We start from the raw sequence: 26,438 nt of genomic DNA on the forward strand, positions 1-26,438 counted from the left end.
TCTCGGTCATTCACATCAAGACCACAAATATTTACAAAACAGACGCAGCGAATGCCTCTTGTCTCAGACAACAGAGCGTCCGGTCCATCCATAGAGAGCTACATGCATCATGTTCTGGGTCGGGCCAAAGCTCAATACAGCCACGCGTCCCCTCTTGGGATCAAGAGGCTTTTGTGGACCTAACACTGTAAACATTGAGCAATTCTTCTAGTATCAGCTCAGAAGAAGTGTTTTGCTACACTCACAGCATTCCAGTCAACAGTTCATATCTTAGATAACCATCTTAAAAGGGGTAAGCTATCTAAATATATTTCCTCATTTCCAAATCACAAACATCCATCAGTAAATAAAATACTAGAAATGTTTCAGTGGAACACAGTCTTCTAATTGTTTTCATGTTTCTGTCATAAAGAGAAATGGAACAGTGATAAACAAAAGAGTAACCCTGAAAAGTCAACTTTGACATTTGAAATAGTTTGACAAACACACAAATCTTAACTTAAAGTCCACTTGCTAGATTTTTCTACCGCTTTGCAACATATTTTAAAGTTATTACCAATCAGTCAGTTGTCATCCCACTCTGAGGTCACTCCAAATTAAGATTTTCTGTTGACCAAAATGTTAACTATTGTAAGTCTATTTAGTAGCCACAATACAGTTCACAGCTGAAATAAGCTTTTTTCACTATTAGGCCTAAAAAATAGCATTTCAACAGTTTATTGATTCCATGTTTTCTCTCAGTTTATTTGGAAAATTCTGTGCCTTTTACCTATATGAGGAAGGATGTAAGTGCAATGCAGACGAACCAATCAACAGTATCTCACAGGATTGTCATAAATTAAATTCATCTAAACAAGTTAAATGCAACCTAGATAGAAACAACTCTGTAATAAATTCTAAACCTGACATATTAAGTTCATATTTTAAAGTTATGTGTATATCGGGCGATGCAATTGTAAGGCAGTTACATTATAAAGTCCTCTTCTTCTTCAACCACAATTTTACAATTATTTATTCCCTCTTACTCAGCAGTGCCTGTTAGTTTTCTCTTTATTTTGTGTTAACAAAGAGAACAGCAATTGCTTATTAATATAAATCAATATTTAAGCAGATCATAATAGATTGCATTTTTTTAAACTTATTTTAGGAGCAAAGCAAAGGGTATACACTATAGCAGATTAAAAAAAATAAAATGTGAGCATACTTAACATGATTTGGAAATCAAAGATCATATTTTAATTAAATCACCCAAGCACACATTTTATGTTCATAGATCAATCTTCAAATATTTATTTCTTTTTATTTTGGTCTTTCGTGCTTCCAAGCTGTCTTCTGCTCTCATTTATTCTCCCACTCTTCCAGTCATCTCCAGCAGAGCTATCCTGAGCAGAACAAAGGCTCTGCTGACACCACATTAACACAGTCCAGAGCTCCTGTCATTCTCTTAGGCTACAGAAGAGGCTGATAAGCCAGAATGTGTGACAGGAGGAAAACATGTTACCCTTCTGCACCCCCTCTTCTCTCAGCCTCTTACTCAATTTATCCACTTCCCCATTCCTTTGGTGATCCTCCGTGATACAGATATTGAAGACTGAGGACTGGTATTTGAAGAGCGACAACGATGTCCTGTTTTGCCGGTCAGAGTAAACCGAACTATACAGGAACTGGGTTCATCATCCGTTTCTATCTGCTGGGATTCCAGTCATGTTTTGTGGAAGAGACTGTTTCCTTTGGCTGTCGACAGATTCATAAACAACACTGCTGTGCACTGTAGGGATTTGGATAGTGTTTCCAACAGAGTCCCTCAGCCAATGATAATAGTAATCCACTGACAGGCCTCAAGTTCACTCATATTGCTTTCAGATGTGTCAAAGACTATTAAATGTGAGAAAAGAAGGTCCAAAAAGCATAAAACCTATGCAAACTCATAGTCTAGACAACAAACCCATCTGAGGCCACACTGAGCTTTTGCAAACCAGAGCAACGTCTAACTCTGGCAGTAGCACTGCAGTCTACAGTTGCGTCTGTCTGCCACTCAAGAGACCTGGCATGGCTATAGCACATGTTGTACCCATAATTCATGCAACACCTACAGTTCAGCCAAGCCCATTAAGGTTAAAGCAACAGAATATTAAAGAGAGACGCTGGATTTTTCTACAAACAGCAGGCGCTTGTCAAGTTTACTTGTATGTTTCTTGGTTACGTACTCCTCTCACTGCAAACCTAATTTGTTTTGGAGCCACCACAACACCAAAAAAGCCTTGTAGGTTATTAGAAAATAAAACTTTCAATAAATGTAGTGTTCAAAACCATATATGAGGGTGTTTCACACCAGTTGACAAAACCAAAACTCAGATGCACACAGTTAATAGTGCCTCAGCTTGCCAATGTATCCACAACAGCAACTGCAGTGACACATATTTCTGCCTGGGCCGGCAGGCTGTGGGTACATGTCAGCTCTGTAGCATGAGAATGACGACTCTTAGACAATCAAGTGTCCACAACAACAAAAAACCCACTCCTCTCCCATGAAATCTTGTTATATGAACAAGTAAGAGACAGACAGAGGAAGCACTCCTTAGCTGCGGTTGCAGCGCCTCGCTGTGTCCTTCCGTCCTCACGCCGGCTAAGCCAACTCTTAAGTCTGCTCTCTGGTATTAATTAAACCATTAAAACGGATTAATAAGCAGAGTGGGGCTCCAGTCTCGACAACATCTGATGAGAATTAGTGAGGCGCGCGTTTTGGCACGATGACCCTGATGCCCTTTACTTTGGCTTTCACTTTGGAAATCCTCCTCCTGTTGCTCTCGTTTTCTTTTACTGCCATTTAAACACCAATCTGACTTATCTAAACTTCCCTGTCACTCTTTTTCTTCTTTCTCTGCCAGTTATATAATTCTGGATTGCAAACATGTGGGCAGAGAGGAAGACCCAAAGGGCAAACACAGTCAGGATTATTACCCATTGTTTCCCATTATTAACGGTGATCGTTCTCCAGATTTCTGTGATTGTTTCCTCTAGGCAAAGTACTCAGGGTTGATTTTCTTCTTAGTTGCTCAATCCCTCCCACCTGTCTCCTCTGCACGAATGCTGAGCTGTCTAAATGACTGACGCTGAACGCAGCAGTTACTTTCTGTAAACACAGACACACAGACCTGCCAGTGCATCTGTTAGCTGCTCTGCTCTCCAACAATCACAGGCTTTGTGATCCTCTGTGAGTTTATGGATTGCATATTCAGTAAAAACAATGTATCAACCCCTAACCTTACGCTTAAACAACACAGACCACCTGCATCAAATTGCAACATTACACTGTGTAAATTAGGAGATTTAACTGACCGAAGAATGAACATTTAGAAGATAAATTAACGTGTCATTATACAGGCTGCTGGCAAGTGTTTTCATTTGATTGTCTGCAGTGTTGGATTGATTTTAAGCAATGAAAGCACTCAAGCAAAACAAAATTAATGCATTGCCATGAGTTGTGCAGCGGGACCTGCTCCAGGAACTAAAGAGGGTTAAGGGTTTCCCCACATATAGAGCTGCTGCCTAAACGCTTCTACTCAGCAAGAATATTTCCAACATTTATCTGAGAATCATTGGAGATTCATCTCTTCTCATCTCATAATCTAATTTAAGAGATAATTTCTAATATTTCTGATTGTAAAAGTCATCCCACTAAGTGATGGTGTGGAAACCAGAAAGAACTGTTTGACAAGACCTTGAATATTAATTGAAAAAATAAAGATTCCATTGTTTTCACAACATGGAGTTGATTAAATCACATTACCTAAGAATATATTTGTTGGAGACGCTGACAAGACTTCAGGAAAGATGATAGGAAAGGTAAATGTTTGTGTTTAAGTAGAAGGAAAGATAAAGAGGGAAAGCCCTCCTACATCACTTATTTTGCCCTTGTTACGCCTTCCAGCACTTTAGCCTGTTTATTGTTGTCATAAAACAAAGTAGAATTTATTATTTTCAACTTCTCTACAATTTCAGCTTGAACTCAGGGTTTTACCAATTTGGAGTCATTTCTGGCATTCCCCTAAGAGATTTTAACCAGCGACAAAAGAAAATTACAAATGCTAAAATGATAAGAGTTTAGGGTTTTTTTTTTACTAGTTTTGAAGTTTCAGTTACTCAAGCATAATAGACATACACACAGACTCACTGCCATTACTGTGTATCGGCCTAAAGTATAATGCTGCATTTTGAGTTGAAACTCTGTAACCCACACTTTATGGATCTTAGTAATTCAAGAAAAGAAAGATGTTTGACATCTGAGACAGACTGTTACAAACATACTGACACATAAACGAATGCAACTTTCATTGCCTCTCTTATCTAAAAGTCTCAGAGACCAAACTTTAAAATGACCAGTAGAAAGGAACACAAGGGTAAAAGCCAGAGCATTCTGGCAACAGATGAAACAGTTTTTTTGGTTCTCAAATGGATATGAATGAAACAGAAGTGGGAGGTGAAGCAATAAGAGCCACAGAAAAAGGCAGTTAGTTTTAAAATGACGGCAGCATTTTTGGTGCAAGCACAGACCAAAGAAATGGATGTACAAGATGTGCTTTAAAGGCGGAAACTGAGTGTGGAGAGCAGGATGGGATATGTCCTACTGAGAGTCTGAGAGTCAAAGGTGAGAGAAGGCCATTGAGGTCTAGATTACACATAAACACATAGCTGTCTAAGTTCTCCGCCCCTACGGCACATTACTGGGTTTGTTGATAGTGATCTGTCCTGTGGACAGCTTACACTGCGCTAAGTGGACAGGCTGCTTATTTAACATCCAGCCATAGTGAGCTCAGCAGCACCCTGAGGCCATAAACCTGATGTGGAGGACTAAGGAACAAATAAAGACCTCTAAATGTCAATTGAAAAGGCACAAAAATGTTGTTTTAGTACAGCAAAGTCTCCAGCTAGGGGTTGTTTCAGTGTAGGCAATTAATGAGTGGTTGGACATTTGTGGCATAGACAGTGATAGCAACACCCTGTAGCACCTTTGTCGAATCATCTTTTGTATGAATTTATGTGATATTGTACAAAATGTCAGACTCTTTATACTCATACACTTCCAGAGGATCATATAAAAAGGAATATACACATACATAAAAACTACCCAGCTGCTTAGCTTACAAGCAGTTTGGTCTTGATTTATCTCTGGCAGGCCTCACAGTTACAAGAGGAATGAATTGGCATCAGTGTTTGGCACAGAATAACTACTAATATGAGTGATTTATAGCTAAAATTTAACCACTTTGGCATATTCACTGGAATTTCCAGTGTATTTATGCAACATCGCTCTTTTCTGAAAGTACCTACAACTGTTAATTAGAGGCAAGTTGATAAGGACGGGATTTTTAACACAGTGACTAAGAAGGGAAAACAATCACTCACAAAGTGTGAGTGTGCTGATGTAGGGGATTGAGGTGAGGGTGATGAAATGTCCTACCTGTGCACTCGTGCTGGAGGCCCTTGCCGTAGTATCCCTTCTCACAGATGCAGTCATATTGTCCGGTGTGTGTGCCACACTTACAGCTGGCCATCAGGTCACAGCAGTCCTTTCCCACTTCACACAGAGATGAGCAGCGTGACAGATCCTCCTGGATGTAGCTACCTGTAGGGAGGTCTGAGGGTGGCAAACAAACATGTAGAGAAGTGCAAGTTGCAGCAAGATCAAATTACACCACCTGGAAATGAGACTATTCAAACTGTCAAGTTAGTTGTCATGCATGGCACCATCATTTGAGAGGTCATGTATAACAGTGCAGAAAGCCAAAAATGCTTAAGATGGGTTTGTCTGGCACAGTTTCGTCTACAACAGCTTTATTTTAACAAAATATAATAAAGGGAGGAAGTCTTGAAGAGTAAAAAGTCCAGCAACACCTGTAATATTTAGTACAATATTTTTTGCAAGCCACAACACATCTGTCTGACAGTAGACTTTTCTTCAGAGACACAGAGGCACCTCAACCACAGAAATGCAGACAGAAATTCATAAATCAAAATCGCCAGCCAGAATGCCACCACCAAATCACTTAAAAACTGCTCCAGATTGAACGATTCACAAAAGAAGAAAGTAAATGAATGAAATTGAAAGTGTAGTTTTACTTTACTTTTACTCTACAAAAATCGACCTTTATTAATTCAACTACAGGATGACAAAGAGGGACACAATGTCCCAGTCATAACTTGTGTAAACTGGCCATTGTAAAGCAAGAGTTCAATCTGTGGCTCCATGTCTGAAAACCTGAGTCTGTGCTTTAAGGCTATTATTGGCAGTGATGCTGTGCAGACTTCAAGACAGAATGTGAGAGACCGACCGGAGATGAAGCTGATAGTATGGTGTGCATTGGCTTTCATTCTTGTAGCCTTATCCTTGTCCATTTTACTGACCTCTACTACTCCATCTACATCTGGATGTCCAGACACAGTCTGTATGTGAGCATGAACATATAGAGCCTGTCAGTGAATATACACGATTTACAGCTCACTATATACTCAGCACTGCACTCAACTGTGATATTTTATGGTGATATTTTAAGTTTAAAAGCCATGACTGAATCTCTCCTTTCACCAAATTGTGGGAAGTCTCCATCAAGCGTGGGAAAAGTATAATCTGTGTGGAAGTGAGGTCAAATGGCTGCTGGCACTTCAACGCAGACGTAACCATGTGAAATGGATGTTGTCAGATTCTATGCAAAACATTATCTGCCTCCTTTAATGTAAGCAATGAATCTCAACAGGGTCAAAACCTTCATTTAAGAAATATCGCTGCAGGTCAATTGGTGATGATGGAAGCACCAAGGCTTCAAAGACACAGAGAAACCATGGTACCTTCAACGTCTATTTACCAAAACATAGAGCCTGATGTTACTCACTCTCATGCAACTAAAGAGGTAAGTGGGAAAGTTTTAAAACGTGACGTGTCTTAATAGCTGTGAAGTGAGATCACAGATGTTTCTTTGAATTGAGTTAACATCACCTCTGAAAAGCTGAGATTCTCTTCACAAGTTTTTTTTTTTTTTTTAAAGCTGCTACTGCATGTATGAAACAAAATAACAGCACATCAGCTTGAGCAATTTACATCTATCGCTTTTACCTTCATGCAGAGCGCGACGAGCCAGAGCCTCAAACTCTGCAAAGTTGTGCACCAGGTAGCAGTGCTGGTCCTTGGGGTTTGAGGCCATGTCGTGGAGCTCCCTGATGTTTCCCTGCCAGATGCCCAATGTGAAGATCTCAACGCCACGTTCCCTCAGGGCTGCTGCCACTGGGCGAGGGTCTCCACCATTAGAGTAGCCATCAGTGATGAGGAAAATGACCTTGGTGGCATTACCACGGGAGTGACGAAGGATTTGCTGTTACAGAAAAAGATATACGCTTATCAGGACTCAGTGTTCATGTTTAGAAATTCAACATTTCAATATTTTAACACCAATTTAAACTGCCTTGTTTCATTGTTTCATGTTGGTTAAAATTTCAGAGGAACTTGGAGCTTTTATGTCTGATTATAATTTGGCCAGGTATAGAGATTTGCTGAAGTCTGACATATAACTTACATAAAATCAGAAATTATCAATTATTTTATTCAAAATGAAGAAACAACAATTAATACTTCAATAAGTTAGCTTATAGCTGCTGAAGTGTGGGCTTTGTTACCTCTAGAGAATGCCAGGTTAGCACTTTGCCCTTGTATCTAGTCTGAATGTTGAACTAAACCGTGTTACTTCGTATCAAACGGGCAGATCTGACAGTGGTGCTAATCCTCTCATCTAACTCTCTGTAAGAAAGTAAATCTCCCAATAAGTCATACTTTTAAAAAACAGTACACTTACTAAAACCTAAAGATTTATGTTGACAAGTGAGACACAATGTGCATTTGTTAATGTAGTCATGCTGCTACTGTTAAAAGTTGACCATTCAAATACACACATCCCACACATTGTTATGCATGCCAGCATACTACCAACAGAGCTCCGCTTTAGTGACACGACTAAATTGAATAACGAAGAACGTCACACATGACCACTAAAAACAACCCTCAATTCTAGGGTTCCTAAAAACCCTACATCAGCAAGACAGGCAACAAGGGCAGGATGAGGAGGAGGGACAAAAAAAGGGAGAAAGCTCTACAATTGTAATTATTTCTCCTACAGACTGCGCAGCTGCTTGCCAGTGGTCTAAAACCACCAGAGAACACTGGGCAACCGAGCTGCTGTGTCCGCCCCAGACACCATCTACAGTTCCCAAACTAACTTTAGCCACCGTTTACAATCCACCACATACAATTAGACAGGACATTAAAGTCAGAGAAACATATCTTTATTTTCTAGAGTGAAACAAAAAAAAATATCCAACAGGATAATATATGCTAGCTTTGCTGTGGAGGTCAAGCTGAAAGAATCTGGGTTTGTTGAGAGGGTGTTTTAAATTAGGTTAAGGGGGTATGTGCAAAAACCCCAGGGAACAATAGAAGCTGGAACAATAAGGTAGAGAGAGAAGAGAATGAAAGAAACTGAGGGAGCCAAGATGAAGTTAATCTGACAGATATCCACTTACTTATTCACTAAAAGGCAGAAAAGGTCATGGGCATATCACAAAGAATTAAAAAGATGGGAGGGAAACAAAGGAAGTTTGTTAGGAGGAGCACTTTCTGTATTCTAAGTCCAAACAGGGCATAATTGCTACACATGACAGACTGTAAAACATTAGAGGTGAAGAAAGAGGAGACACGCAAGGGTGTGACCGTCGAGGGAGGGAAAGAGAGCAGGAGAGAAAGCTCTGGTCTTTATTGTCTAATTGGCTAAACTTCAAGCAGCTCTGGCAGGAGCGGTGTAATTACAGAGCCCATGAAGCGAGGGAATGAGGGAAGAAAAGGAGGATGGAGAGAGAATAGACGAGAGGGAGAGACTAGTTTCTCTGATTCTCAAAGCTCCAGGATGCCTGCTGCTCTGGTTGTCAGTCCAGGGAGGCTGACTACGCCCACTCCCAGCTGTCAGTGCACCCTGTCAGGCTGCCACCCTCCATGCTCCTCCTTAGCTCCCACCAGCTCTCAGTACAGTGATGTTTCTCTCTAAGTGTTAACATTTAAGGTCTTCTCTTGCCAGAACACAAAAAAAAAAAAAAAAAAATCCATATGTGCATTAGTCGGTACATTTACGTCTTTTATTAGCGTCTGCTCAGAGTGGTGTAGGGCTACGGTGGTTTTTGCGTTAGCCTTGAGTCAGTGGCTGGTGTTAGCGACGTTGGAGATGCCACCAAATGGAGCATACGCATGCATACCCACTAATAATACCCTCGCGAATAGCCTCCACATATTTTAGGTCAGAGTATTAACATAAAGGCGACCACAGGAGCTAGTGTGTGGGAAGGCGCTGCCCTTTACAGTAACTCTCTGCATGCACCTTATCATTCAAGGCATACAGCAGAAAGAGCAGCAAATAATGATGCAAATGTTGTACTAAATTAATAAGCACAATCCCACATGCTACCAGGGGTGACAGCTGGTAAGTAAACACATTTTGTTTGTTTGTGTATAGGTAAACAGTATTCATAAATTCTTCGCAAACAAAAGAGAAGAGAGAAGCGATTAAAACAAGCTCCAGATTGATATTAAAGTCATAATTCATATCTAAGTTGCAGCTGTTTTTCCTCATGAAAACATATTTCCCCTGATACATCAAGAGATAAAACAGGACATAATATTAAAACAATTATTCTATATGAAAGAGAGATAAGGAAAGAGAAAGAGCAGAAAACTGGAATATTAGCTTCAAAGTTTAATAGATGTGTTTGAGTCTAAGCCAGCGAGTTGTAAAAATTATGGCAAATACAAGTCATTTATTGTCTAGCCTCAGTTTTTAAAAAGCTAATCTTTCTTAAACCATGTAAAAACCAACATAAAACAGTGGGATGAGATCATTTGCTTTAGTCTTAACTGTGCTAAATTTCAGAATGAAGACATTTACAAGAGCTGTATTAAAAAAGTCTGACCAAGTATTCTCATCTAATTGTAGACTTCATAAATAGGATAGGTCAAAGGCAGCAGATGGGAATAAATAGTGTCACATAACCTATGCTAGCTACTTATCTCATATTGTACATGCTTTTGACACACCTTAAGCAGCTAAATGTCAGCTTGAGGCTTCTCTATGTTGTGCATCCCATGCATTTCTTCAATGATGCACTTGGCTCACCCTTTAATGCCGGCATAGCTCCAAAGAAGAGATAATAAGCAGGCAGCAATGGGACAGTTTAAATGTATCTGGTTTAGGGGCCAGTGATATCTGTCAAAGCAGTGGTGATAGTGCAAGGACCAGCAGGCCTGGAGGGATTAGTGGTGAGAGCAGTGAATCTATCTCTGTTCCAAAACGCCTCGAACTTTGGCAGGAAGCATGAGAGTGATGAGCAGCCCATATGTGCAGCTGGTGACATTTTTTTTTATATATTCCACCATATTCTCAAACACACACAGTGATTTTGAAATCAGATTGTGTATGTATGTTTGTATGTATGTTTGCATGTATGTATGTTTGTACAGATATAGATAGATAGATAGATAGATAGATAGATAGATAGATAGATAGATAGATAGATAGATAGATAGATAGATAGATAGATAGATAGATAGATAGATAGATAGATAGATAGATAGATAGATAGATAGATAGATAGATAGATAGATAGATAGATAGATAGATAGATACTTTGCAGAATTTTTTTTCTCTAAAGATAGATTTATTTATTTGTATCACCTCTCGTTATCTCATGTGAAGGCAGATGAAAAAAGAAAGGGACTGCTGCAACAACTTGTTTTTACATCAATAATATATGCAGTGAGAAACAAATCGAAATCCCCAGGCTGAACAAGTGTGTGCAAGTGTGCACGAGAAAATGGTCAGAAAGATGCAGTCAACACAATTTGTCTGTGAAGCTGATGTCTGTTCAGCCTTTGTTGGTCCTATTTGTGGAGTCTGAATGTTAACGGTTAGAGATGAATCCTGATGCACAAACACAAGTGAAGTCTCTCACAAAGAGACAAGGAAAGGTTACACACATCCACAGACACTGTTCTGTCACAGTGCTGTGAGGGTCATACTGACTGAGGCTGTATAGTATGGAATCAGAATCTAATCTCTCAATTAATCTCCAGCTTTCAGGCTTACTTAAATTTCATTATTAAAATAATAACGAAAAGGACACTAATAAAGAATAGGAAAAGCTAGCATATTGACATCCAAAGAACTAACATGCAAACATTTCCAGAAAATTACATAGCAGTTAAGTTGCTGTTATTTAGTCATAGACCAAAGCATTACACAAAATGAAATGTTGAACAGACGACAATACTTGATGAATCACAAATCATCATCTTGGGACATTCAATGTGTATATCAAATTTCATTGTGATAAATCCAATAGTTGTATCATTATGTCAGTAAAAACCAGCAACGGTAACAATGTGGAGGCACAAGACAAAGTCCAGGCATCACTCTGTCCATAGTAGTCCGTAGGACACATCACCTGGGGATATTTTGTGTCAATCAATCAAGTATTTGTCAAGACAAATCATTGAATAAACAGGCACGTTGACCTGTTATGCTACAGGGAAAGAATCATTATTATTATGATTTATCATCTGGTAAGTTTGACATGTCTAGTGGAAAGAACAGTCAGGATAATAACAGGAGGCCACTGGGGACAATATATGTCTTTATAAAATATTGTAGCAATCCATCTGGTAACTGGTGAAATATTTCACTCTAGACCAGTGGTTCTGGTAGTGAACTGACTGACCAACCTTAACAGCTGGGTGGAGTTAAAGCAATAAAGGAGAGAATGGATGAAGACATATTAGATTCAGAGCTTGGAATTGTATACAACACTGAACTGCCTATCACAACTCAAACATATGGGTCATACCGCTCTCAAAGGCAGCTCATTTTCCAAACCAGTGATTTAAATAAATCCTATAAATAAACCCTGGTGAGAAACTGGATTCTTACACTGATAGACTCCAAACAGATGCTTGTACGATGAGAACTTCAAAAGCAAGCACCTTGATGCATTTGGCAGAAGAGACCGAGAAACCTTTCCACACCTTGAGGGGCTAACGATGATGCCAAGGCACCCCAGCTGTTAATCAAAGGCTTACATATGCATGGCAGCTATCCTGAATGCTAAATGAGGACCCCCCATCACCACCATGCTCATGTCCTCTCGTCAGCCCCTCCTGTGACTTTGATCAGAGCGTGAGCCCACCTGGCTCTGAGGCTCTGAGTAAAGCTTGTTAATGATTTACGTCTTTCTCCTTTTGCAACAGAGGGCACCCCATGGAAAAAGCAACAGAAAAGGGAATAGAAGGACTGGTTTAATGTGTTTTTTTTTATTACTGACTGCCAAGTTTATCTTTAATTTGGTTCATCACTACATACAAAAAAGGAATGCACACTTGCAATATGTAATCTTTTAAATACTGCTCAAATATGTTGGCTGATAACACTGAAGGTTTTACAGGGTGCATGGTGGTTCTTGAGTCACTGACAAAGAATGACAAATGCCCCTCAATCTGTGAGTCTACATGTTATTATCTTGTATGGTATTTTACTTCCCTGAGATCCACCTTCCAAAAACAAAGATTTTATTTGCAGGCATTCCAGAGGATAAAAACAAGCAACCCAACTGCATCCGTTCGGAGAGCTCTCTCCCCATCGGTCGGAAGTTTGACCGCTTGTTTTGACAGGCTATCTGCTCTTGGCCTGGGTGGTGAGAATAACAACAACAACTCTGCAGGGGCCCAACAGAGCAACATGCACACATACATACAATTACAGACACTAGACTCAACTTTGGTATTATTGAGGAACATCTCAGGGACACATACTTTGGATATTTCAGAGGCAACCTGCAAAGTTCCTGGTTGAATCAATCTTTTGCCTTACAAACATTTAGTTTTTATTTCACGCAAATGGCATACCTCACAGAAATACTCAGTGCTTTGAGATCTACTTTCTCAGATTGTGATTCAAAAGCTTCTTAACTTTTAACTGTGGATCGTATTTTAAGGCCAATGGATCCTGAAATGTTTTGACATGCAAAGCATGCACACTTTGATTAAATTTGTTCCATTCCTTTCACATACTGCTTCATGCCATATCATCTCGATTTCACTGGCTCTTTCACAAAACTTTCCATGCTCTTGTTTTGATCAGTGGGTAGCAATGAGACTAATACAATGAGGGTTTTCGCAAAGGCCACCCAACTGTGAATAGACATAAAGGTGCCTTTTCATGTCTTAGTCACTGTACTGCAAATCAAGTACAGTAGTACAGTTTTCAGATTGATTTCCTACCTCTCAGCCTGCCTGTCCTGCAGAAACTTGAAACTTTCCCGAGATACAGCAGCCTCATAAAATTCATTGCATCTGTTTTGGCAAGCTTACATAATCATCACTACTAAATCAGGTTTTTAAATTCTCAGATGCTGGGGCCTTCAAAAACAACTCATAACTTCAAATTGGTTTCCAAAAAGAGCTTACCTCGAAGGCATTGGTAAAAAAAATAAACCACCGTCACTGTGTTAAAAAGGTCGACAATTCTGTCCATGCTCTCACTTGTACTATGACAAAAAACTATTACAACCTGTCAGAAAAATAAAGGCAAGGAACTGGTCCCTGTGATGAACTGTCTAAAAATGTATGCTATGCTTTGCAAGATGGTCTGCAGCCATCTTTTATATTGGTTTTAATTGTAAATTACTTCTCCATTATAGCAGTAAAAACAACTTCATCCCATGTCTTTACTACCACAGTAGACACACAAACCAAGATTCTTGTCACAATGACACTCTGCATAAATGACAGTAGCAGTAAACTATTTTGCACAGTGTCTGTTTGTATCACCTGTCACTGCACTGACTGCTTGTTCACACAACAAAGGTCGGCTGTAACAAAACAAAGCCAAACAACAAATATATTCAAGCACCAGTTCCAAGTAATAAAACCTGACCAATATCAGCCAATAGTGGCTTATTGCAGATATATGTCGTCTGATATCTGTCAGTGAACTTTTTAATCGAATGTAACAGAAAAATATATTTGGGATAATTGAAAAAAGGTGTCAGTGCATGGTGTGTCCATTATTTACAATACTCTCAACATAGTCAGCAGAGTATGTAGGCTTAAGCAAAATTCATGGCCGTATTTTATAACAAAACTGGTTTTAAAGTGAACGATTTGTGAGTCTGTGCATCAGAAGCACAGACTACAGATCAGAGTTATCTAATTTTTTAATCCTAAAACTTTCATGATCCAGTCAGTTTGACAATTCTCACTTTCAGCTGTCACATTTAGTAATTCATTGTTGCACTCTAAAACATTGTAAATGTGTTTTCAACGCATCATTAATAGTTTTGCATTATTAGAAAAACGGCGTCCTCAAAGTTGTCTGAAAGGGCCTGTCACAGATTGTGTTTGATTGACAGCAGCTAGCAGATTGGTCAGTGTTGCACTATGGAGACCAAAAGACAAAGCAAACACACGTGTACTGTCATGGGAAGACTCCTTTCTGGTTACTGATTTGTTTTTGTAATGAGAACACAGGACTGGTGATTTTCAGAGCACGTATGGTGCAGCACACAAAAAAATATTTCATTATAGTTCATTTTAAGAAGAGATCACTCATCAATCATTGTGCTGAAAATGGAGGTTTCCAAACCACAGAGCATGTTTTTGAAGTTACACAGGCACTAGATAGATAATTGTTAACCTGTCTGGAGTATAGTTTGCAAAATTCTAGGTATAGAGAACTATTCCTAGAACAAGGGAGTCATTACAGGAAATTGCTCCCAATTTGACAACCACTGACATACTTACCACTACCTAATAATTTAAAAGTCTTCACTAAAGTCTGTGTAATGTGGATTTGTAAGCTGGTCCAAACTGAATCTAGTTTGACGAAGAAGTGCATTGCCATCTGACGTGTCTGGGGAGAGAGTGTGGACATCCAGTTAATTGCTAGACACGGTAGGCTGGAAAGCTGTGTATGTTAGCTTGACGGCTTCTGTCACAACACCATTCATCAAACTCAACACCTCAACCAGGAACGACAAGAGAGGCGGAGACGTGGACAGAAAGAGAGGAGCTAATTCCACAATGTGATGCCAAGGGGAAAGGCTATCTTGGCTGGTAAATGAGAAGCTCATTCAATTATCCACTCAGTAGCCTCAGTGTTGTGCTAGCGGAACGAAGCTCTCAGAGAAACATTTTAGCCAGTGACCGTGATCCAATCGTACACGGTCTTCTGGGTAATTGGACGAGGAAAGCTGGTTTGATTGAGCATGGAAGGAAAACAGGAGCGGTGTGAGTGCAAGTTGGACGATGGTGGGGTCTGACTGACTCAACAATCTGCCTCATGTCATGTATTTTGTCCACGTCTTGTGTTTGACATTTTCAATATCTCATTTATATAAGTTACAGGTATAGAATAACTATGGAAGACACAGACTCAGATGTCCTGTTTTTATGAATGCTGTACCACTGCAATTCAAACCTCATCTGTCACATGGTTTCTACAGTATGGTATATTTTAAAGTACAGGTTCTGGTTATTGGATAATTTATTTTACAATATATTTTTGCACTGCATTTATGCTTTTAATCAGATGAAAAATCACTAAAATCCTTGAAATGTAGTACATGTATTCAGCTTCATACACTCGTGTGACTTTAACGTAGCTGCTTCTGCTGCAGCAATATACAAACAGCTGATTCAATTTGATGTTGCTTTTTGGCAATGTTTTAAAGAAAATATCAACTATCAGGTCTTATTTAAAATCTAAAGCCCCTCTCCTTTCATTGATCCAAATCCTAAACATTCATCTCTGTGTAGCATAGTTAGATTGTAAGGTTTTTCTACTACAGTAACTGATTCCAGCTGTAAAATGGCTTAGATGCAACTATACCATTGCTTCCTTTAAAATGTGCAGATATATTAAGTCTCCATCTTTTTCTCCACTTACTCTTGCCTACTTCGTGCAGCATAAGAACAGCTGCTCACCTACAACTCTGCTGAAACACTATAAAAATACACTACAAAAAATACCCTAAAAAAAATCCTCTACATAATGAATAATTGTAAATGTAGCGTAATTCAGTCATATATGTTCAAACTGTAAACTGATTCTGAAAAAGGGTAATGATGTGGAAAGTCTGATCCTGATAAGGATGGCAGGAGTGGTTTCTTAGGTTTGTCAGATATGAAACCCCTGAAGTCTGAATCTGTGTATTTGAAACTATCTACTTTAGTTTCATGGTAGAAATGCTCAGTCACAGTGCTGCCTGCTTAATTTGCTTTTCATATGTCTTCCAGTATATAAAAAAACACATACATGGACGTGTTAACAAGGTGAAAAATGTGATATTCAACATGATACAGGGGTTCTTGTAGCATCACCAAACTGCAATGTCTCATCCACTTCAAATCAGTGGGGCTGGAGCCTTGATGGTTACTTGTACAGCAGATGACTAACTAGCAGGGCAGACTAGCCAGTCAGTTGTCAAAGTAGCTGGTGGAGCTTCTCTCTATTTTGTCTTTACTGTTCCTGTTACATCCCCTTAGCATTTTGCTTACCTTTTCATCCTGTAAAAATGCACTGAGGAGGTGAAAATAAACCTCTCTGAGCTAACAAGCTAGCTTATGATCAGCTTTCTACTGTGGAATTTGTTTTGTGCAGCTTAATAACAATCAAACAGTGCAACCTATCTTATTTAAAAACTTTAAACTGCTACTAGTCAACAACATGCATTATTCTGTGATTAATTTCTTAGTGCATTCCAGAAAGAAACAATAAATGTATCGTTAGGTTCTGACTGAATCACATAATAGTAATATTCTAAATGCATGGAAATGTACTTGCCACTAAACCAAATTGGGGTTGTATTTGAAATTACGTATATACGACATAAAAAGTCATGTGAACGAGTATTAAGAGTAGAAGAAATCCCGAGTTATGTAATATTTGCAATAGAGAGATCATTACCTCACTACCAGAGCACAGAGCAGCCACAACATCATCTCTAAGGCCGAGCTTTGATTTTGAAGTAAACAAAGGCAACAGTGTGGTGAAGCGATGCTTTTCTTGACTCCAGACTGGCGTGCTGAAAGTGCTTATGTGCAGGAAACGATTTGGGGACGGTCGCTGGCTTAAAGCATCCATGAAAATTTATCCCATCTCATCCAGACTTAGCTCAGACCACACTGCACAGACAGACGCAGCATTTTCCTTTGTTATGCGGACAGTTGTTGCTGTAGTTGCATTTCTTCCTCATGTTCCTCTCCCCTTGTTACTTCTGCCGAGGGGTTTATTTGTCTTGGCACCAGTTGTAGGTAGAGATTTCCTCTTATAGAGCAGAGAATTGAGACGTCAGCGGTCGTAGTACATATTTATGGAGCAATTTCAATTTCTTGATTCTCTTGTTTGTTCTGGACTCAGCGCTCGTTGGTAGGATAAATTATATTAGACCTCATAACATCAAGAGGAAGTACAAGCTGGGAGGTCAACTGAGGAGGAGGAGGACAGATTTTAATACGGTATTGCTCTGAGACTGTATGGATTCAGCCTGAGTTGCCATGGATTTCTATCATAGAAAAGCATAAATCACAAGATATTGCACATGCTTGTTCTCCAACAAAACTAGCGAAAATACCAATACAAATACGCTGTTGCTGGGAAACACTTGCACTGAACTGATTACATTTGTAAGCCTTTGTGTTCTTTGAAAAAGTTAGGTGGGGACTTTGGCATGATCTGTATTGTGTTCTGGGGGATAGATTTGCTGCCAGCACACACTATTTCAAAATGAACTGATAATAGTCCAGACCAATGCATACCTTGTCTCTATATTTGGACAACTACTTGGAACAGGGCTTCTTGCTGAGGCTGAAAACACAACTAATAGCAGATAACCGGAAATCTTACACAATCGGACAACCTGGAGAATGTTGAAAATATTCACATAAAAAGCTCACAAGTGAAGACAACAGGATGCAAGCATAATTGTGGGTTCACATACATGTACCAATTACCTACTTATAGTCATTTACACAAACAGAGACATACAGACAGTCAGACAAACACGTACACACACTCAGCAAAGAAAACAGCCCAGTGGAATCTGGCACTCTCCAACTCTAACCTCGACATAGCAAGTGGTTTACTAATAGACCTACACGCCTTGGCTCATAAAAACATGTTATTTAGTTTGCCACTACTGGCTCTTTGAAATAGTTTTGGTTTCTTCAGGTGCCAATGTGTGACGCTTTTGGTAAATTCTAATCTCACGATGCCAAAGTAAATCCATGTGCTTAAAGAATTTGTGTGATTTGTGTCTTTAGTCATAAAGCTGTTGATTGTTGTGTGAACACAGAACAGCAAGTGAGAGGTATGGAATTGATTTGCAGCAACAAGATGTAAAGCTTACTAATACAAATTAGCTTAATCAAAAGTACTTTATTCTTTCAATGGCGATGCACACTGGTGCCGCAATGATTAGTGCTGTCATCTTACAGCAAGAAGGTTCTGGGGTCGAATGTGCTGATCAGTTGGGGCTTTCCTGCGTGGACTTGACATGTTTTCCCTGTGCCTCTGGGTACTTTTTATGGCTGCTCCGACTTCTTCCCACAGTCCAAAGACATGCTTAGGTTAACTGATGGCTCTAATTTGGTCGTAGGTGTGACTGTGAGCATGCATGTGTCTGTTTCTTTGTGCTAGTATTGCAATGGACTGGCAGCCTGTTCAGTATCAGCCTGGAAAGGTTCCTGCTACCAGTGACCAGCTACACGCTAAAGCAGGTGTAGCTGATGAATGGATAGACAGAAACAATGAAAATAGTGAAAAATACCATTGGTAAAAGTTCAAGTTTGCATCTTTGAGTGGCTTGGTATGACCAACATATAATCCCACACTTGGTCAAAAATGAACTTACATACAATATGTACCTAAACCTTCTCAGAAATGTTTAAACATTTTATAGTATATGTTAAAACTAACGTGCAAAGTCCATTTACCAGGGAAGATATAGTAGAACTGCTACTGCACAGATAGTTTACAAAAGCAGCACTGGGCTTTGAATATTAAATCAATGTGGAAAATACAAAAAAGGGAGTAATTCATCTAAAAAGTATGTGCCCAACAACCTACTTTTAAAAGAACCATGGCTTCAACAGCACAGTGGCCTGGTGGAAACACACTTTTTCCAGTGAGATCAAGAAGCCACTGTTTTCAAATGGTCTTCATAGTTGACTATGGAAGTTGAACACTAAAGCTGCTGACAGTCATTCCTGTCCCTGCTGATGCCTCTCTGACCTTTAACCCTGCCAGCAGAATATTACTCTTCAAAGCCTCCTCACCACTCTTTTCAGAATCACACATTTTACATTTTTCTCTTCGCCTCTCCACCTTGCCACCTTCACTGACCCTACCCCCTCGTCTTTCATTTATCGCTTTCACACACACACACTCACACACACACAGAGCTCCATAAAGCTGTTGTCAGCAGCACCTATCAATCGCTGAGCAGTATTTTAAGTAAGAGGGAATCTGTGTGTAGGTGTGTGCACATTTATGTGTGAACGTGCACTCAGTGGAAAGAACAGAGTGTGAGGTTAAGAGAGTGAACATGCTGTGTGTAGGAAAGTGTGTGTTCACAAGCATTTGTGTGTATGTGTGTCAAAGAGGGTAAAGCTGTAGCTGTATTTTTGCAGTCAAGTTTTAAGCATTTTTTCCACGTTAAGAAAAGAGGTAAAGAATCAATCGGGTATTTGAGATCCCTCTCAATTAATCACCGCTGTCACCAAGATTTTAAGTGCTTGCTGTGAAGGCGAGTCTGTCAAAATATAAATTAAATCCTTTCGCCTTTGCATATCTGACAGCCAGATGATTCCTTCTTTTTATGTGAAAAGGTAAAACAAGGCCCACCCTAGAGATCTAATGTAGTTGTTGCAGCTAGACAATGTCAGATCCACTCTGATGGGATCTGCAGAAAAATTCTGCAAAGGCCTGGCAATCATTCATCTCATACATCAGGAGCTGTAAACATCTTGAAGATGACTTTGTTTGAACTTGAGTATTGCTAAATTGTGCAGCAAGTTGGATAGTGATATATCTGTTGCCATGATATGAGGTGTACTGCGTGACTCAAGTTTTTATTTAACTTTCATAAATTTAACTTTTTTCCTATTTTTAATTCTTTTTTCATTGCATTGATCTACTCACTTTGTTCTGTTTTGGGGAGGATAAGAGAATTGCTGTTTTGTTTGCTTGGTTGACTTGTTGCATCAGTTGTGCATATTGGACTTCTATGTGACATTTTTAAGTCATATTTTTGAGGATAAAAACCTTTCAGTAATAAAGTGTCATAAAATAAATATATTTTAAACATTCTGAAAGAGCAGAGATGTAAATAATAATCTAATTTAGGTTGTACTTCAGAGTTCCATTCTCTGACATGATGCATGCTGGTGCCCATTTATTCCAGTGGTGCACACACATCATGTTATCTGTGCTTTTCCAGAGAAGTCAATATGTCTGCTGTGAAAAATGTATGTTTGGGTAAAATGGCAGTCTTGGAGGTCAGTTCATGGCCAGTCCCAAACCTACAAGCATTGATAAAATCAGTGACTCTTACTGCGACATGTCTCAACAAATGTTAACCACTCTTAGCAAGTGGTAGTGAGGCTATCTGTGTCAACTGAAATATCAGGTGCTACTGATTAGCTACGCAAAGCCAAAACTGCTATATTATAATAATTTATCCAACAGATTAATGTCCACCTCTCGAGTATAAACTTCACAAAAGAATAAAGTCAACTAAAAGTTGAAAGTTGTGGCAATAGATATGATTCACTCTAATTTTATGGATTTCATAAACCCGTGGTTGTACATACACTCGTGTCTGAGTGAGTGTGTGTCTGATGCATGTTTGTACAGGGGAGCTAAGTAGTGAAATCCACTCTTATAAACCGACAGCAGCTCCTGGAGACTCCCCATTCGGTAGATCAGATTTTTATGGCAAGACTCCTCTCTGCAGTCAGTAAACTAAAGTCCTTGTCTCAGTGGAGCAATCAACTGTAGGAGTAAAGTATAAAAAAAGGCACAGTAAAGGTTTCGGAAGGCCGATGCGGAAATTACATTTGTGTCTGTCAAGGGGGTTTACTGACATCTGTGTTTTACAGAGCTGCGAAGTATAGAGATTGCTCTCTTCAGTCTAGGGTGCTGAGCTCTTTCCAGTGCTCCATTTTCTAAAAGGAGTGAAAACAAGGTGCAAGGGATAATTGAGACTTCACTGTTGCAAGTAGCAAGTGCATATTTTCTTTCCACCCTGGGTTGAAAGACGAAAAATAGTATGTGGTAATTTCCCATCTGGCAAAGTGACTGAGTCCTGATGCATGGAACAGGAATGAAGAATACCTTTCAGTCAATTCCAGTTCTTTATCACATTTTGATCTCACTGGCTTTTGCCATTTCCTCTACCTTTCTAGAGGCATTTTCAAACATTCAATCACGGCGTAAATCTCACATTCACATGTGTAGTAAAAGTACACTAAAAGATGTCAGGCACTAACCCTGATAAGTATCCACAACCGCAGAGCCACAGTCGTTTCCACTGAGAACTTGGCTGAGTGCACAGTGGTGAAAGTGAAGGATTCGGGTATGTTTTCCATTTCCAAACATAAAAGTAAACTGTTGATTCCACTGGTTTCAGATGTTGATGAGAAAATACACCTAACTAAACTACATTCTGACACCAAAAGTTAGTAAAGAATATTTCCGTATATATGAGCGGGTTATGTTACAATTTTAAAAAGAGAGAAAAAGAAGACCACTGGTCTACAATCGCTTCTAAATTTTACGTAGTAAAATCAGCACCTGAAGAGAAAATCTAGGCCTGATGCACAGACTTGCTCGAGCATACATATATTCACATTTAGACTCATGCACGCATTCCCCGTTGTTTCCACCAGCCTCAATCACCTTATTTTCATTCTCTAGTTCTTTTTCGAACTGGAATCACTGGTTCTAGCCAGAGTAAAGCCCAGATATTTGACCGCAGCAGCCATAGCCCGCAGGCCAAGTGGGACACTCAACAGCATCCAAACCAACACATGCTATATACACTGACGTCGACTGGAGCATAACTTCGAGGCAGGAAAATCAGGCGTAACACAGAAAGAGAAGCAGAGACAAACTGCAGACAGATAGACATTATAGAGAGAGACGCTGCAGATCACATGCTGAGGAAAACAGAGACAGTGAAAAGCGGACAGCGTGAGTCAATCTACTTAAAAAGCAGCCGCTGAGGTTGCAACTGTAATTACAAAAATGAGCAGCTCTTACAGAAACCGAAAACTTAATTAACAACCTATTAACAATCTAGAGTAACTGATTTTTGTCTATTTAAAGGCAGCAGAGCACAACTTCCCCTAATTCAACATGTTAAAATTGAATCCTTCCATTTTTTAACTCTTTATGACACAGGTTAATAAGTGTGTTTGTGCTCACATGGTTCACTTCTCTGTATGTGCATTTCATCTACTACTCAAGGGCTGAACTAGTAAAAGCAGACTGTGGTATTATATGAAAACCTCATTAAACTATGTAGCTGCCTAAACCCGTCTTCCAAACAATTCAGGAAAGTATGTTTCTTTGCAGTGAGAAAGGTATGAAACCTAAGCTCAGATTTGTCTGAGCTGGTGTCTTAATGTGTAATGTCCCATTTAATGTGAGGGTGGAAGATCACCAGTCTCCTAGGCAAAGATCTGAAGAAGATAAAGAAGGATTAAAAAAAAAAAAGAGATCTGCAACACCAGGTCTGTGGCTGCCGTAATGAATACTGATGGAACCAGGATGCTGGGAGAGTTGTTGGAGGAAACTTATGATCTTGGATTGGGTCACAAAAAAGCTGTGCTTTGTCAAATCCAGAGGTTTTGTTCCAAATGAGATATCCAGGGTTTGGAAAATCTGTTGTAAAATAGTCCACAGCAAAAAGACGGAAACAAACTGTGGTTCTGTTTTAGAGACTGTACAATATTCACTTGATAAAATGTTTTAGTTGACAAAATTACACTTCTGCAGAGACAACAGTGTGCTTTAGTAATAGACAGGCTATGTCTAAAGAAAAGTATGAGAAAAAAGCCTGTGCACATCTCTGAGTGCTGCCACTGCTTCAAAGAGAACTTTGTTAGCATTCAGTATCCAGAGTCTGCACATATTTGGGTCTCTTTCAACCTCTCCTGAGCTTTTCTGCACTATAGTGAGCTGCAGATGCATCCAATGCCATGACTGCTGAACTGAGCTGACCTCTCAGTGTGCATATCTCTGCCCTACCTGGTTGTCTGTCAACACTTCCATACAGATATGTGATAGAGAATTCAAAGAGTCAAAGTTATCAATAGATGGTTACAGCTGCTACAGCAAAGAGGGATTAGTTGAAGCACATCTGTTGACTTTTGAAAAGAAATATATCTGACATGAGGTCACAGAAATTTTAAATAATCCAATAAAATCAAGTCATAAAGCATTAACTTTTGTACATTGGCTGAAATTACATCATGGTTTTTCTATATCACGTAAAACTAAAAAAGCAAATATCTGGCTCATTGGGGTTGGCTCTTGTTGTTGCTGTCAGTTTGTCTACTCTCTCAATTTGCCAAAATCACTTTTAATCTTAATTTTTCAATACAGATTCCTTTCTCCTTATCTCCTCTGTTGATAAAAGTTGCCTATTTCACTTTTGTTCAGTTTCTACATAGTTTGATTTTTGTTTTTCACTGGTCTTACATCAGACCAGTTTGCTTGTTAACGCCTCTGCTTGTCTACGTGTGAGATGCTGGAGAATGAGGAGGCCTCGGGGTTCTTCTAGACGTTCAGAGGTCGGAAAGTAGGCCCCTGCTTCTGGAAAATATTCGGTATCCATTTCAGAGAGGAGGGCAGGGGTGAGCAGACTGTGACGAGAGAAGGAACAGGCCACTGTTAAGTAACAATGACTAATTCTGTTTATAGAGTCAGACATAGGAAGACAGCACAGTTTGACCAATGAGACACTCGGGGTTTGTAAAAACCTATTGTAAAAAAAGATTTAAAGAAATTATGGTTCTATTTTAGACAGCACATCGGTACTGACTTAAGTCCTTCCTTGACAAAATAAACACACTATACAACACAAAATCCACTGTATCAGATGAATTTAACCTGATTTGAATATCTTTTACCTTGACACTAAAAGTACAGCTGAAATAATTAGTAGATTAATCATAATTAAATCAAATTAACTGTCAACCACCATTTAACTGTGGATTAGTAAATTAAGTTTAAGTAATTTTATGAACAAACATGACAGATACTAATTCACAGAAGTTTAGATTTACTGCATTTATGATTATTTTTAATCATTTTGGACAGTTGTTGAGATGAAATAAACATTCTGATGATGTCACCTTGGACCTCCGGAAACTGTGATTTTCAATATTGCTGATAATTAATATACCAAACAAATAATTGGGAAAGTAGTTGACAGAATAGAATTAAGAGTAAGTGTTATTTGCAGCTAAATACACAGAGTCTACCCAAACTTAACTACAAGATGTTAAATTCAGATGGTTTTGAAAAATAAAATACATAGCGAAGCTCATTCCATAAAAAGCCAGTGAAATGTTGAAAAATCACTTCAAAGCCCCAAGTCCTTCAAATCACAGTATTAACAATGACAATACAGACAAAGAACAGCTCAGTCAAAGCATTTTGTGAGAAAAAGTCTCCAAAGTTCCTCAGCGGAGCATATTTGAGGTTGAGGAACAAAGCTATGAAAGACGAGAATGGAGAATACTTCTGTCAGAATGATTCAATATAAAAAGGCCCAGTGGAGCAGAACCTGAGGCTAATGCATTTCTTCCTCCAAAACCTAAAACATACAATCAGACACATGCACACGGTTAAGCACAAACAGTCATGTTGAGTCTATTATGTCAATCACCATGACAGTGTCTGAGTTACTTGCCAACTGTGTCCTGTTCAAATGCCAGGTAAACACCCAGTAAAGTGTGTCTGTGTGTGTAAGACACAGACTTGAAGATGCACTATTTTCAAATTAGACTATTTTCAGGAGAAATGTCAGCCACATTTCAATATGATTTCAGGCCATTAACGTAAAGTATGCTATGGGCCGATGTCAGGAGGAGTGTAGTTACAACTGAAATACATCATCCTCAACATTTTCAAACACTAAAAAATCTAGTAATCCCAGTTCATACCTGCTAGGTAACAAATCTTTCATATCACAGGAAAACACACTAATGTACTTTTCGCAAGGGATTCATATTACCTGGGGATCGCTGGTAATTTGTGAATTACTCCCCCAACGTCTGTCTTTCTTGCAGTGCATTGCACGGGATAAGCAAAGTCTGTATTTTACTTGAATTTACTGACATTACAGCTCGGACATGATGTCAAATCTGTGCACGTCACAACATCTACTGTTGATAGGTTCATAGAAAGCTTGTGGTTTGGGTTAAAATGATCACTTTTAACGAGGTATGTAGTCGTCATGTCAACAGCAAATATGTCAAAGCAGCAATGTGACCAACAGCAGGCAGCATTGTCGGGATAACGGGACGTCAGGGCGTTTGTATTCAGCCTGTTTAAAGATAGGCCTAGAAAAATGCTTCTTTACTATTGAGATGGATGACGTGTAGCATGCTGCTACGCATGTCATCCATCTCAATAGCCTCCAAACTTTCCCTCTTCTTGTTGATCTGATTTTGCCGTTTCTGTAAATGGTCCACAGGCCTGTTGTGTACAGGCCTACTGCTGTAGCGGTAGCATTTAGTATAGTTGGGGATGCTCTCCAAACAGAAATTTGGTTTAGAAGCTGTCAGTCTTCACCCCTTTACAAAAACATGTCATGTTTACATTTCCTGGGTGGTCAAACTTGAGATGAAAAGCAATGTGAACTGTGTTGATGTTACTGTCCTTATGCAGTGCTAATTATTTCACAGATTAATGAGGTGATCCACACAGTTACAGCAGAGACCCACATCCCATTGCAGACTCAGCATATTTAAATCTCGTCTGTGAACGTTCCTGTCTGGCCTCAGCCTTATCAGGGATTTTCTGGCTGGTAGGTGCTCCAACCGTCTGTCTCACCCATCCCTGCCGGTGAACCTTTGATACTGAGGAGGAGGAGGCAGAGGGGTTGAAGAAGCAGACGGACTGAGGGGGAGGAAATGATTAAGTGTGAGATGGCGGGAAGCGGCAGTTGCACAGACAGGAAGCAGTCTTTACTTATCATCTTATCATGTCTGGGTCCAGCCAACGGGACCAGATCAAAGAGATGCACCTTGCTTTCATTTGTTACAAAGGGCACTCATTTGCATTGGC

At 39.4% G+C, this 26,438-nt stretch overlaps 1 protein-coding gene across 3 annotated transcripts in view; it reads right to left on the reverse strand.

The window, feature by feature from the left end:
• Nucleotides 1-26,438, reverse strand: part of svep1 (sushi, von Willebrand factor type A, EGF and pentraxin domain containing 1) — a 101,073-nt gene that overhangs the window by 66,059 nt on the left and 8,576 nt on the right. For all 3 annotated transcript variants that reach the window (XM_035947446.2, XM_023268649.3, XM_035947445.2), the window contains 2 exons: nucleotides 7,112-7,367; nucleotides 5,462-5,638 (listed from right to left, as the gene is read on the reverse strand). In XM_035947446.2, the coding sequence (XP_035803339.2) occupies nucleotides 5,462-5,638; nucleotides 7,112-7,367 (433 nt within the window). The remainder of the gene's footprint in view (nucleotides 1-5,461; nucleotides 5,639-7,111; nucleotides 7,368-26,438) is intronic.

This window comes from Amphiprion ocellaris, chromosome 23 (genome assembly GCF_022539595.1).
Source record: "Amphiprion ocellaris isolate individual 3 ecotype Okinawa chromosome 23, ASM2253959v1, whole genome shotgun sequence".
NCBI lineage: Eukaryota > Metazoa > Chordata > Actinopteri > Pomacentridae > Amphiprion > Amphiprion ocellaris.